The following is a 15633-nucleotide window of genomic DNA, read 5'->3' on the forward strand; positions in this document are numbered from 1 at the left end:
TAATATATAGTGAATTCAGGGAATTGTAAACTCACCCATCAACTCCTGCTTTAGTGAATAAACTCCAATATGTGTAAGGATTGCTATTTCTTTAATCTTGTTTTAATGTAATGCCTACTGCATTCTTCTGATATTAATCGGGGTTTTAATCCCAGAAAACCATTATTGATTATACTGCTATTTTTATTGGTTTAGATAACCACAGCCTTAGTGGTGGCATAGTGATTGGATATGTAGGGCTATTAATCTAGAGCCTTTGGTGCCTCAATCTGGCATTGAGAAGAAGACAAAGTGGAAACTGGCAGTAGCCTGATTCTCTGGGGCAAACATGTATGAATCACAGAAAAGAGATGATTTACATCAAACAGGCATAGCTTATTATTAGAATGTGTCTGTAAACATGAATGCGTTTGTTGGGGCATCTTGTCAGGACACTTCCTTTTCTAGAACCGCTTTACTGTAATAAGAAGAATGCATGCACCTGCTATATCACTTAATAAAGCAGATTCAAAGCAATGAACCCATGTGGTGGGGTTATGGTGGGTAGTCTTCATTTTCCATCCGTTACAGTCTTGTTTCCCCCTTTCAGTTGTTGTCTACATGTGCTCCTTCACATGGCATTTATTTCAGCAAGTGCCACCTTGTGTTCACAAAACAATGCAATGTATAATGGATTGCGTTGTCAGGTCATTAATTGTTTTATGTACATGTTTTGTTTTTTCTAGTCTCGGCCTATCCCTTCACATCTTACTTCGGCTGTAGCGGAAAGCATCCTGGCATCAGCTTGCGAAAGCGAAAGCCGAAATGCTGCCAAGAGGATGAGATTAGATAAACCACAGGTAATTTTAAAGTTCTTAGGAAACGTGTATAATGCTGAGAATGTGTGAAAGTAACAGAGGAATACATTACTACCACTGATTATTAATTGCAGCAGTTCAAATGTTCAATAATCAGAGTGGTTCTAGTTTTTTCCCCATCCAGTGAAACAAAGTCTGTGTCTGATTTTCCCACAGCAAACAATTACATACAGTTTACTGGGAAACAAAGTATTGTCCATATCTCTGTGCAGTAAGGTATACTTGATTACTATGAAATTACACGTGTAGTAGTCTTATCTTCTATAGTAACACCGCTGAATTCACCGCTGCTAACACATTTATCTTATGAAGGCAAGTATATAATACATTGTGGAATTGATTTATCAAATCCCTTAACAGCAGTTGGTGGCCGGAAGACTTACTGTAATTCAGTACCCAGGGCTCTGATACATATTATTGACACCTCTGTTATATACTATTGACATGAGCAGAATATAAATTACTGGCCTGGGAAATTCAGCAACCATTGAGTTTTATGTTTGTTAACATTTTAATGAGCTTTAGAGATGTGTTTCCATAAAACAAATGTATAATTATACAGACCGTGGTGAGGTTAAGAGATCATACAGCAGTGTCCTGTATGATGTATCCTGATAATCCGGCATCTTTTAATAATGTTAGGGTTCTTTGAAGCATGACCTTGTTATAGAACAGTAGCTACTTAAGTTCCACTTACACAAGCATTATTTACTTTGTAATGTCGTGAGCAAATAAGCCATAATAAACTATAAGAAACCTAAGTAATGTACATGTGAAGCTGTAAAAACCCCCTATATATATACACATAAAAAAAAACCATATATATATATATATATTAGGCTGGTAGACTTTCCACTTATGCAGTTCAAATGAGAGGATATTGAGGTGGCATTTTGCCCATCGATTGTTGTGATGGCTTTACCATGTTAAGTCTTTTTTGTATGTTAGATATCAGTTCCCATTATATGTAGGTCACGTTATAAGGTCAAGTGGATAGGAGGTGATCAAATAAGGTACAGACCATAGGTCATGTACTGTTAATGCATGTGAAATACCATCTTTCACTGGAAACAAAGCCATTTCATGATGTAAATACTACTTAATGGCATGTCTCGTTTGCATTTACGGGCTTATTAACCAATAACAGTAGAGGTGGAACGACATTTATTTATTTATTTATTTTGCTTGGATCAAAAAGAACGGTCTGTTTTTGTTGTTTTTTTGCATGGCTGCTTGGTGTCCCAGTTTGCTGATGCTGACGCATCACACAGGAGTCACGAGGCTGATGGCTCAGATGGCTTATTTATGGGGGCAGTGCACTGGGGGCCATGTGTAAATGCAGATACCCAGTGATCCTAATTGAACGAGATCAATGGACAGACCCCCGACCTCACTCTAAAATCATGCGTGGGCAGATGGACTCCTGAGAAGAGGATAAACAAACAGGCATGGCTTTCCCTTTAAGATGCAAATGCTACTACCATGCTCGTAATAATTAAACCCCCACGCTCCTCTATGAGAGAAGCAATCAAAATAATCTACTACGTGACGTAAGACTCAGGAACTGTAATGGGCTAAAGATGATATAGGTTAGTTCCATGTTAGCCATGAGAGGAAAATGAGAGCCATAATACATTATTATTTTTATTTACATGCAGGGTGCCATTCCTGCAGGGGAAGCTTGCTGGGTTTTGCCCTTCATAATGCATAGTAATATCAGAAAGTTCCCAGTTTAGTAAAATACACATCTCCGAGCCCCGCGGAGTGTTGCAGGAATTTTATGTCTTACATATTCTTTTTATCTTTTATGTATCTCAAGGAATGTATCAGTTATTACCGGAAACCTCATGACGATAGCACGGAAATAAATATATAGGGAGGAGTAAAAAAATACAAAAGTACATTTAATGCGTTATATCTCTCACAGAGCGACTGTTTCTTTAATTACAGAAAAAAGTGAGGGTGTAAATATATATATATAAAAAACTCTCGACTTTAAGTATTTCAGGTATTGCTTTTAGTTTCTAAGGACTCAAGAGGAAGATGAAGGCAGCTATTAGGTCTCTGACAAAGCAATTATGGCCTAGACACATTTTCTGCAGGATGACCCGACATTTGCCTCTGGATAGTTGTCATAGCGACAGCCCGTACAGAACAGTTTCATGCAAGTGTTTACACTGAATAGAAGTACTATATAATGCCATCCGTTTTCATGTTAATAAAGTGCATGTGTGCTGCCACTTATCAGGCACTGCCGGCATCGCTTTATCATTCTAGTGGTGGTTTTTTTAATGTAGTATTTTGGTTTTTAAGCACACATAGATGTATACAGTTATCATAAAGATTTATCCGTAGCCAATCAGAAAGCATCATTAGTTTCATTTGGTTACCTGGTAACGAGACAATGATGCCAGTGAGGAGCATTCCAAACGAGAGGTCCAGCTGCTAAAGCCCTGAATAGGTAACCTAACCTGCATGGAGCATAGCTGTAAATCAATCTTATATTTAGATATCTCAAGCATATTAAGGGAGCCGCTGTGTACGGGTGCAGTTTAAACAGTGTTAACTCATTGAGCACCAAACGTTTTCTAACTCATTTAATCCGTAAATACTATGTTATTAAATAAATCGTCCCCACATTCTAATTGTTTAATGTATCTACTCGTTACACTATTAGCAGTCACAGAAAAGATTTTTCAGGGTGCAATGCTTGTTTACATAATTACATGGGACAACAGGGCCATCATTTTCAGTGTTTGGTTCATGTGCGAGGCTGAAGGTATTTTGGTATGAAGCTATATGAAATACCTAAATCAATTCTTGTTTGTAGCACGGGAAAATGTGTAAATTAAATATACTAGGCACCTTGGAAAGGTTTAAATGTTTTCTATAGTGAATAGTCTGCAGCATGTTGATATTGAACTACCCAATATTTTTACTTGTAACGCCAACGTTTTGTAGTAGTAGCAGTAGGCGCTGTTTTCAGCTTCATACTGAAAGAATCAAAGCGTTATCACATTAGTATGTATGGGGGCGCCTGTGCACTCCGCTGCTTAGGATTCAGATCCCTCTGTCCTTTTTTCTTTACCAGGTGCCCCTTTTTGTTTTTTAGGTGCTCAGAATGTTTAGTGGGTATGAGTATCACAGTGTTATACCCCAATAATGTGTAAAGAAGCAGAAAATATCTTATAAATTAAACTGTGTGAATAACACGCATTATTCTTCTTGTGAATACCTTCCTTTGTTACTTAAATAACTTTCAATTGCTTGCAAAGTCATAAAAAGTGTTACTAAAGCCCTGTGCCTTACCCAACTGTTTAATTACACTCAAGTCATAAGTGTCCCTTTTTGGCCATTAGAAGTGTTGGGAGGTATGGACATATCAATAGGACAATTTTAAGTTTTTTAAAATCATTCTGCTAAAGAAATTCCACAGTGAACACCAAACATCTAACGATATCTATCACTGTAAAAAGTGTAATGTATCACGGCTTCAGAGTCATAATCCGTATAAAATTCTCTGTGGGTTATTAAATGTTCAAGCAGCTGATACATTCAGGGACAGGCTAAAACTAGTCCAGCTAGGAGCCATGGATTATCATCACAGGTGTGCCTGTCTAATCTCACACAGCACTCAGAACTTTCTTTGCCATTGGGATGTACGGTGATTCTCCAGTGTGAATTGGCATTCCCCGGCCCGCTGTTCTAACATGAAAATAATACCAACTCCAAAGAGGCCCACTGTGTTTTGTGAAAAGGCGTGCTGAAAACTCTGAAAGAGGATATATTTCTTATTTCATATAAATCTTTCACAGCTGATTCTATAGAACTATCTTAAAGTAAGCCAGAACTGCTGATGTTATTGTCCCATATGCAAATGATTTGTGACTCATTAATTGGCCTATGGGTTTGTGGGTTCATAATCTCATGTTGGGGATAAAGGTTGAGGTAGGCCAACTAAAGCTGCAACATTATAAGCAAGCGCAATGGACTGTTGACTCTAGAGGGCAGAGTCATTCTTTCCTTGTCTGCGCTTTTTTTTTAAATACATAGAACTTCCATTGTAAACAGAATCTTGTGGTAGTATTAAATGGTACTATAATGTTTTATATGGTATTTTCTATTGAAACCACTTTGTGCAAACCTTCAGTACTCGTATGGTTTGGGGTATCGGTGTAATCTGGCACAGTGCCACCTAGTGGGTACTCAATAACAATAGTTCTTCAGTTTCAATATAAATCATAGACTTCTGCACAAAATAAAATGCAGTAATGGAACATCAGCACCCGTTTAATGTTAACTTACTATCCTACTTATTATCCTGACAATTCCTGTCTATAGAATTTTTTGAGATCTACCTTGTGCTTATGTGAGACGAACCATGACATTTATATAATCTTTCAGCCTGTCTGCTTTAGATGCTTTTTATTAACTTCATTGGTGGGGAGCTGGATGTAGCTTCAGGAGAACCTAGCTGGACAAAGTGCCAACATGGCTGGTTGGTTGGTCCAGTTGGGCAGGAGTATTAGTAGATGTTGGAACAACCGCAGGGCATATGTACATAACACACGTGTAAGTAGAATTTAAGTTCTACTCTCTTTAAAATAAATATGGGACTTTAAAAATATACCACTTTTTCATCTTTAACAAATAATGCTTGTCTTTCGTGTGAATGTTTTTATGTTGTTTTTGAAACTGATAAATATGAAGCAATTCTCAATGAAATTGAATTGAATCAATGTATGTTCACACTGTCTTTGCAGGACGAAACAGCTCTAGCCGATAAACCATATAAACAAGAGACAGCACAGGTCACTTATTCCACGTCTGCTGTTTCCAGCACGCAAGAGGTGTTATACATCAATGGAAATGGCACCTACAGTTACCATAGTTACAGAGGACTGGGGGGAGGCCTACTAAATCTCACGGATACTACGAACAGTGGTGAGTTCCGTTGTCATGGTGGATGGGTTCCTGGCTGTACTGGGGATTATGGTAGAAATGCCAAATACTGCTGCAGTGCTTCAAGGGGTCTGCAAAGACGAATCATTTTATCCTGTACATGTTCTTCTCTTATTTACTGAGCAATATAATAGCTAAAATATTATTGGTATCACAATATGGCACTTTTCCTTTGTATTTCAATTCAGACCATTATAGGTTTAGGCCTGGGTATAGTACCATGGCCATAGGGTGCTGTCTAACATTGCATTGTTATTTTTGTACCTAAATTTTAACCCCAGAGGAGTTTACAAATGTAAAAAAGTATTAGTATTTCTACTTAAGGGTTAAAAGACACAGGGTTGGTTATCTTGTTGACTCTAAAGAGTGATTTATAACCACCATTCTCCATGAACTACACATTTCAATAAATAGTGTTATAGACTCTACGATTCTGGTAAACTTAAGAGTCTGGTTTACTTATAATGATAGGAGTTGGAGTCCGTGATCAGGGTCAGCCTATAGCTGCGGAGGTCTTGTAGCGACTTTTTGATGTACCACCTACTCGTTCTGCGTTCATCATGCAAGAATCTAATGATAAAAAATCTGCAACATTTCTGTATGAATGCCATATTTTTTATGTAAAGAGCATTTGTTTTTATGCACATTTCTATTTAATGTAGGAAATACCTTCAGGGTATTACACATCTCACATCATTAATTGGTGAAATTAGAAACAATTAAAGTAATTGTTCAGACAAGCAATACAATTATGTTATTCATACAATGTAGACATAATTTGCAAGAACTATCATAATGATTAACTCCATAAAACAATTTGTCTTGAGACAGCAGGATGTAAAAAAAAAACAATTATTATTCGAATCCCTTGGACCCCAAGGCCTGGATGTATGCATCCCCTAGTCTTGATTAAGTTGTTGGGTCAAAAAGGTGTCAGTACGGTCCTCAGTATCAGATTAAAATGATTGATACACTTTTTACACTGTAAATAGTTGCCCATTTAAATTACTTAAAGAAAAGTTAAAACATTAAAAGTAAATTATTATTATTATCTTTTATTTATATAGCGCCAACAATTTACGCAGCGCTTAATAAATGTTTCATGAATTAATGAAATAGTTTTTATCAGCACCATGGACAGTTCTTCTATTTAATACATAATGCAGTAGGAAAATTGGACCTCTTTATTCAAAGGCATCTTAACTCTTCAGATGATGCTAAAAGTTAAATAACTGGAAGAAATCTAACATAAATTAACTGGATTAGCAAAGTAATTTTGTACTAATGTGTTTATTGTGTAACAAACCAACAACTATTGATTTTTGCAGGGATACAAGTAATTCTAAGTGATTTGCCCTTTGTGGCTACATAGCTGATTTTCTTTGTCACTCATCACTGATTGAATAGAACAGACTAAGGTTCCAGTCTGGAGCTGAGAATGTATGGTAAGCTTAGAAGCTTCTGTTATATCTTGGAGCTAAGAACAAAATCAGAAGAAGCACAACTATGAAAGTGCATCATAGTAAATTGAACTTCAATTAATGTCAACAGTCTACCTTAAATTAAATTGTCTCTTGGAGGGGCGCCTTTTGTGAATAATGTGCTGTGCACCTCAAAATGTACTGCAGTGTTATTAGTCAAGAACAGGAGTGCCAGACTCCAGCCCTTGGGGGCTGCAGACCTACTGAGTTTCAAGGATGAAACGTATTGATCGGTAATACAAAATGCTGGTTGTAAGATTCTGTGGAGGCATCATCATCATCAAGGAGAATTAGGCTTCTTGAAGAGTTGGACCCCTTTTTTCTGGAGGCTTCGGGTATTTGGGAAGAGCAATATTAAGCACTACACCTAATGCTATGCCTCATTTTATGTAGAATGTCATTTTTCACAAAACTTTGGAAAAGGCAATGTCTGATTAATAAGATATCCCAAGAGCCATGAAGTAAAGAATAGCATATTTTCGTATGACTCTGTATGTCACACAATATAGCCATATATTGCTTAGCCAGCCACTACATCAAAGTACCCCAAGCTATATTGCTTACGAAAGAGCTGAGTCAGCGGGACTGCACTGCCTTTTAACCCAAAAGAGGCTCCCAAGCAATTTAAAGCCTCCTCTAGACACCAAAAATGAGGCACCTGTGTGGCAGGTGGGCTGCTCAACCCTAAGATTTGGTCAGAACCTGCAAATACACACATTAGAAATAGTTCTAATCTGCTGTCATTGCTTATGGTGGTTATTGACTAAACTTTGAAAAGATGGTGGGTTGTTAGTAGCTGAAACATCTCAACTTGCCCCTCTAACTATAAATTGTGAAGCGCCCATTCTGCCATTCTTCCAGTAGAAGTTCAGTGTTGGCATAATAAATGAAGTATGCTGAGATTTTTCATTGCATCAGAACATCCGACAATGCATTGTTTAATGAATAAACCTCCTTTTTAAATTTCAAACTCATCACAGCATGGCAAGATAAGGCTTTTATAATCATTTGTGGTTAAGAGAGGTTAAATGTGGTCGACAGCAAAAGTCATCTAAATGAAGCCTCTGGTCGGATTTCGGCTAAAGTTCTATTAATGACGTACTTACAAGCGAGTCACTGATGGGACAGTATGCTGGAGATTGGCTACGGTCCAAGCTCTACTTTGTATACCTTGGGCTTATAAAACTCCATAGCCTTATTTCTATATTTCTTATATCTACTCTCTTCATACACTGCTTGGTCTTATACTAATGGACTGTCACAATGCAAAATGCAGTTGCTAAGCCATGTCAGCTGGTGGTAAATTACCGTGTATTAACTCCTTCCATGTTGCTGGAGGCTCTTCCTAAGCATTATGAATCAATTCTTTGCGGGTTCCATTAGCACAGTGGCAAAAAAAAATCCAGTTTATCACCAGTTACAAAAAAAAGTGTTTCTCCCCATTATTTATTTACATACTGAGTAGAAGATGTGATTGATTATTTAAAGACAGTGTCCCCTTTCATGTAATAAATATAATTAAAAAAAATAGATAAATATAATGCTAATGCTTTCACATATGCCTCTTTTTTTATTGTTGTTTTAAATTCCAGAATATCCATCAGTGTTAGTGTCATGTAACAATGTTATATGATTAATTTTTAAACAGAATTTAAAATATTTACTTGTTATAAAGATGTTTAGTTATTTATGGTTTTCACAGCATCCTTGTTTAGCGATACACATTTTGTAAAATAAATTTAATTTAATAAATTGAATGACATTTATGTGATGACATTCATCACATTCATCATTAATATAATAAATACAAAACAAGTATGAGATGCTCACCAAGAACGGACAGCCTCTTCTTAGCTTGTGCTTCTGTGTGTCCCCGCTTGGAAGCATCTCAAGTTTTAGCTCTCTTGTGCCATCTCTGTTCCCCCTAATCCTACCTGCTTGGACTACTCCTAAAGGAATAGTTATTAACCAAGAGTAAATTTCACAACATACCAAAGCTATGTGATAATCATTTACCGTCATGTAATTTTCCATGCCGCATTTCAAGAAGAATATAGTATAATCTGGAGAGATGTAGACTGGTGAATCAACATATTTGACCCAAAGCTTTGTTAATGAGAAAAAATATATTATTCTTGTCTTTAAATATGGAAAATAGTTAAATATATGAATTAACGGAAGGTAACAAGAAAATCCGATTGGCAGATATTAGAATATGTAAATTAATTCTGTTTTAAAATCTTCAGTCAGGTTCCATAAGTTCTTTTTTACTTAAAGAATAAACTACTGCAAAATACAATATGCAAACGTTCTACTCATAAAACTCTTATGTATTCATAATGGAGCTATATTGATTTCGTTTTACCCGATAACAACATTGTATATTTAAAGGGACAGTTTAATGTCCTATTTAAGAAGAATGCATATGAAAATACTCTGTGATGTCCTCCGTCATCCGATGTTTCCTGCCACTGATTAGAATCTGCAGAATCCCCAGTGCCTTTGCAAAAAGTACACCATGGAAAGCATATTTAAAGCATATGATGGCTGGGGTGTCCCTTTAACTCACCCTTTAATGCAAACATGGTTCCTACTAATAGAACTTTTAGAAACCTCCAGTTAAATAATGGCAGTGATTACATTTCTGCTTAACTTGTATGTGGGCCGTGTGGAAATAAACTAGATACATTTAGAATAAACAATAAAACACAAAGAAAGCAAAATACAAGACTTTTATTATATTTCATTGATTTTGCACAATTTGCGATAATGCGTTTTCTTGCAGTAGGCATTGGGGGAAAAAGTAGTTATTTGGCTGTTTTAATTATACAATAAACACACATTGTAGCAATGTAACTAAAAACACCAAGATGGCAAACACTGTAGGTGGGAATAAAATAATTAAATATAGACACAAAGCTTCAATGGGACATAAAAAGTACCTTTGGCCACGCTAGCCCATTCTGCTATCACATGGCTACAAGGATATGTGTGACATTAACCTCCAGGCCGCCGGGCATCTTCCCCGCGCAGCAGCAAATAGAGGGGATGCTTTGCTTGGTCCTGTGTGAGGATGATACAGCAAGTGCAGTTTAAATAATATGGAGATGGTTGGGATGCCTAGAACCTCTCGAGAAGAATATGTGAAATGAGAAGCTTGCTGGCAGCATGTTGTTATATTTAGTGAATACACTGAGATGAAAGTTGGTGATAAATCTTGGTTTTAGATTAACGGTGAGTTTATGAAAACTTGCAGGTTTTATATTCTAACCTAAGGCTGACCAAGTCAATGAGCACTACATACATTACATGGGGTTAGGTTCCTCTATGCGCACCCATGGACACTAAGGCTTCATGTGCACCAATGAGCATATATGAACCGCCGCTTCAGGGAGAGACATCGATATTCTTCATTTGCAAAACTTACCAGGTTGTCCTTAAAAGCTAATGGCATTTCAGGCTGACATGACCCTGCCGAAATGATGTACCTTTTTTTCTGCAATTGCCAGATAATGATATATGCCCTTTGTATGTTAATGTCACGTTTTAAGATTTTGACAGTTGGGAGTGTAATAGAAGAATCACACAGTGGTTATTTTTGTGATTGATTACATTTTTTTGACTTATAATATTTTTTAATAGCAGGGTACTGTTCCTCCAGTATTACTTATCTAGCGAGTAACTGAATTGTAACCAAAATTCATATACCTTATAGTTAATCCATACATACGACATAGGGAGTTGCATAAACATATTCCTAATACATACTATAAGGTAATTGTGATCGGATAGTAACTAATAATTACTTAAATTAATACATAATATATATATATATATATATTACATTTTATTTAACGGGCAAATCTACATAAAGATCTGTTCATTAATTTTCAAAATGTATAACTGATATTTACTGATTAGTTTGTACTTTTTACATTACATTAATTTATAAAGCGCCAACAGATTCTGCAGCGCTGTTACAGTCAGAAGAATAATTTAGAAATGCATACAATAACAAACTGGTGCAAAGGAGAAGAGGGCCCTGCTCTTGCGATCTTACAATCTAATCTACTTTTAAGCAACGTTTTTAGAATGTCAAGCTTTCTGGGCTGTTTGTTGTCACTTCTGTGTTAAAAGAACTTTGTCATTTAAAAAACTTTAAAAAAATCAGTCAATCTATATCCCTTTTCATGATATGAATGCTGACCACCTATTGTTTTTGATCTGTCGGACTTTGTACAGAAAAATATATTGTAATACTCAGCTTGATCTGCAAATTTGCTTGTCTTTTGTATGCTCAACATTTACATCCACAGATATTTTTGCTTTTGTGAGCAAGCCTGAATTATGAAAGCAGAGCGGTGAAATTAAAATCTGAACTATGTCCCAAGTATGATCATTTATTAACTTGATTATAAGACCCAGTAGGGTCCTTTTATGACCATGGGAATTTTATAATGTCCTGATCGAGAAGAAAGGTGTAGTTAATAAAGTGCCACATAAAGCAATCAGATGCTACATGCAGATGGAATTATCAGAAAATAGACAAAGAATAGCATTTCAGTAATTTAATGAGTATCTCCTTTTCAAATGTCTTTAGCAGGACCAACTGATCTGAGCATGAAGAGGCAGTTAGCAACCAGCTCCACAGCGTCCAGCAACACAAGCTCCAGACCTCAGCTAAATCCTACTGAAATTAATGCAGTGAGGCAGCTGGTTGCAGGCTATCGGGAATCGGCAGCGTTTTTGTTGCGTTCAGCAGATGAACTGGAAAACCTCATTTTACAGCAGAACTGAGTCACACAACCTCTTCCTGGCCTGGTTTATTCCCGAAGTTCCGCTAATGACATTCTGATGTGCCAGAGTGGGCCCTTCTTGTTAAGGCACTGATGCGTAGAGGACTTAATTACCATAATGCCACACTGTTTTTGATCCATGACGTGATGTTGAGGTGCTGCAAGTGAACTTCAGATCTCTGACTTTCTAGAGGTCTTTGATATGTCCAGCTTTTTGTTCTAAGTGTGTCAGTTTAAATATTGCATATGTGGCCGTAGATCATTAAGTCATGCAAAACAGTGAAGCACATGGAGACACAGTGATGGTAACTTAGTTCAATTTCCAAGTGCAATATTAGTGGAATGTGCTACTGACTCTGGAATTATAGCTACATGGTGTGGCAGGACAATGCCACCATACATCTCATACTAGGAAAAATCAATGAAGGATTGCATATTTTTTAAATAATGTGATTTTTTATATGACAGTTTTCATGCAGACATTTTATTTACATTTCCGCGATCTTTTCACTTACCTACATATGGGTTCAATACATATATTTAATTTCCCTTTTTGCAGCCCATAACTTCAGAAAAACCAAACAAAAAAACGACAACACAAAGTAGGTACTTGCTACTATTGTAGAGCCTTCAGGTAAGGGATTACAATAATAAATATTCTCATTCCAAACCAAGCCATTTTGCATCTAATGCTTGGATGGTTCATGCTTGAGTAAAATGGTAGATTTTTTTAGTTTAGAGGTATTGATGGTACAACTAGCCAGTAATTAGAAATAAGACCTACTAAGGTAGCTGTAATTTGTTCAACACTGTTTAGCTTCCATGTCAGAATGGTGAACAGTGGACTGAGTAAAGTGCTGCTAGCTTGTGGAATACAACTACCGTTTTTGGAGGGAGCTGAAAAAAGCTTGCTGCTTTCATACATTCGGTTCCAGGGATGCTTTAAGGCCCCTCCTCGTCATTAATCTCAGACATATTTGGAAAATTACCAACAAATGTTACAATATTACACCTGTTAATCCCAGCATTTCTACCATAAACACTGGTTGGAACCTAAGCACCTCTTTTCCTTGTAACAACGCTAAGAATGGATCCCACCTTCAATGGTAGGACTTTGGTAGGAGCTTATCACCTACTGTATTAAATGTCCCAGATCTTAACCGCCCATTAAGTAAAGTTGTCTACATTCCCTAATATCAAAATCAATAAAAAAAAAAACATGTAACAAAACATAGAAACATTGGTTCCGCAGATGTAATTTGACATAAATCTGCTCAACTGACATAAATGCAATAGGAGAACATTCTCCTCTTTCTGGTTGTTGGGGGTGTCTTCTAGAGAACAGTCTCAAATATGGTCCATATTATGCCTTTGGCTACTGTGTGGAATACTGTCTGCCAATGCATTTCTACCTAACCCTTTCCCCCTGTTTCTATTCCTTTTATGTTAATTTATATAATAAAATCCAGGGAATGCTTAATTTTGCAGAGCTCTATCCCTCTATTACATGATTTCTGCTGCTGTTACTGCAAGTCCTTCTCTTTGAGGTTGGATACTGATTATATAAGAGGTTGCAAGTGACAATCTGATATTTTGCACTCTGGTGTGTATTTCCATTAGGCAATGATATTGATGGCACTCTAATGCCAGAGGAGGTAAGCAGTACATAGCAAATGACCCATAGACTGCTAACTCCTTCATCGTCAAACAAGTGACATTGGTAACGTGGCAGAGGACAGCATGAAGATGCATTGCACGCCAGACTGTCCCTAGAAGGGTTAAATCAAGGCCATTTCACACACTTGACCTACCACCAGACTGGAAGTGTATAGAAAACTGTAAATTGATAGGAATCTCCAACCTCTCTCGGTTTCCTTATTTTGCAATGTTGACTACAAATTATTGGTGTTTATTTTGTGCACTGAATCATAATTTTACACTTAGCGGTAGAGAGTAATTTTGTTTATTGCACTGTATAATATCTGTTTAGTTGTTTTAGCTTTTGTTAAATATCATGTCCTTTTGTGCATTCCTGAATTTGCCTTATTTCATGTAAAAATGTAATTCAATTTTTGACAATGAGTTTAAGGCATCAGTGATATTTTGTACATAAACATACCTGTTTTCTATAGACAAACTGTGATTGTGACTCAGTAATGTACACTTTCTCTTGTAACTGTGGGCATTGCTATGGTTTTTTCTTTGAGTGTTTCTAGAATTATTGTTGCTTACTTAAAAATGAAATTTTGTGATACTGTTTGTGAAATATAATGTGAAAAAGCTATTGAATTATGAATATTTTTAATATATTGTACATTATTACACAAACATCTTTACTTTGTGGACCAATGTTCACAGATTTCAATGAAATTCAAAGATTGAGGGCTGATATTTCCTCTGTTTTGTTTGGATAAATAAATTGATTTATGTGTAATGTTTTTGATCTTTGTTTTTTTGTGGAAAGAAAAGCACCCAACAATTCCCCTTTTCAAGTTAAATTATTTGTCACCAGGAAATTTTTTAATTTCTATAAACTGATATTTACCCTTTTATATGTGTATATTCTACATCTTTAAACTGATATTTAGCTATGTATATACTTCCAATACATTTTCTGTTCCACTAACATATATATTTTTTTTCATTTTATTTACATCCCAATCTTCAAGGTGGCACTATAGCAAAATGTTTTGAAAATTCCTATGTTCATACATACTGCATTTTCCAAAGCATGTCTATTCCATCTCTTCAAGCAAATAGGTTCACATAGAAACACTCTGTCCCAGAGAGGTATTTTTAGGTAATATACAGTAAAGTTACCTTTTTCCATGATTATTCATTTTTAATGCTTTCACCAAAGATTTCATACAATTTCAATGTAGTAAAACCACTTCTGAGCTTTGTAATAAAGCATAGACTAAAAACTGCTGAGTGTGGGTGGTTGTAGGAAATTATGTGTGACAAGGAGCAGGTTGTGATCATCGATGAAGCAATCAGGTTATTTAGAATACACAATTGAATGGAGGGTCAATGGATCTTGATAGCCTTGTAAGCTTTCCCAAATTTCTTGGTACACATATCGTCAGTAAATGGTTTATAATGACCATTCTCCTTTCCCATAGAACATGGAAATTTAAATGGCTTAAAGAAACCTATCAATCAGCAGTGTAGACAAAAGGTTTTTGGCAATAACTAATACTACAGCTAGTTGTCGACCAGATCCTGACCTACAACAGGCCTTCAGTGAGCTTTTAATTGGTGAATTTGATGACAGGGCCAATAAGTCTTGTTGGGTCTTATTAATTCCATATCCCATTAAAATGGAATTATAACCCATCACCCCTACCCCATCTGACATAGCGTCAACCTTTTTTTTCCCATCAAAACTCTCAAATTCTAATAAGAACAGTCTTACTCCTACATCTGGAAAAAAAAATACTGCATAAGTGGTTTCAAACTGTTTTATTTAAGTGGTACAGAGAGTATATATGAGAAAAATATAGGGCTTTTTTATTCAGATATCCTCGTTAGAAAAAA

General features: G+C 36.2%; 1 protein-coding gene across 3 annotated transcripts in view; it reads left to right on the forward strand.

Moving 5' to 3' along the window:
• LOC149287783 (nucleolar protein 4-like) overlaps positions 1–12097 on the forward strand; it is a 121501-nt gene extending 109404 nt beyond the window's left edge. For 2 of the 3 annotated variants that reach the window (XM_089492390.1, XM_089492392.1), the window contains 3 exons: positions 726–839; positions 5621–5801; positions 11904–12097. In XM_089492390.1, coding sequence (XP_089348516.1) covers positions 726–839; positions 5621–5801; positions 11904–12097 — 489 coding nt within the window. The remainder of the gene's footprint in view (positions 1–725; positions 840–5620; positions 5802–11903) is intronic. The other variant, XM_089492393.1, reaches the window with a different exon arrangement.
• The last annotated feature ends 3536 nt before the right edge of the window (positions 12098–15633 follow it).

This window comes from Sceloporus occidentalis, unplaced genomic scaffold (genome assembly GCF_023333645.1).
Source record: "Sceloporus occidentalis isolate IW3139 unplaced genomic scaffold, rSceOcc1.0.p SCAF_56, whole genome shotgun sequence".
Classification (NCBI taxonomy): Eukaryota; Metazoa; Chordata; class Lepidosauria; order Squamata; family Phrynosomatidae; genus Sceloporus; species Sceloporus occidentalis.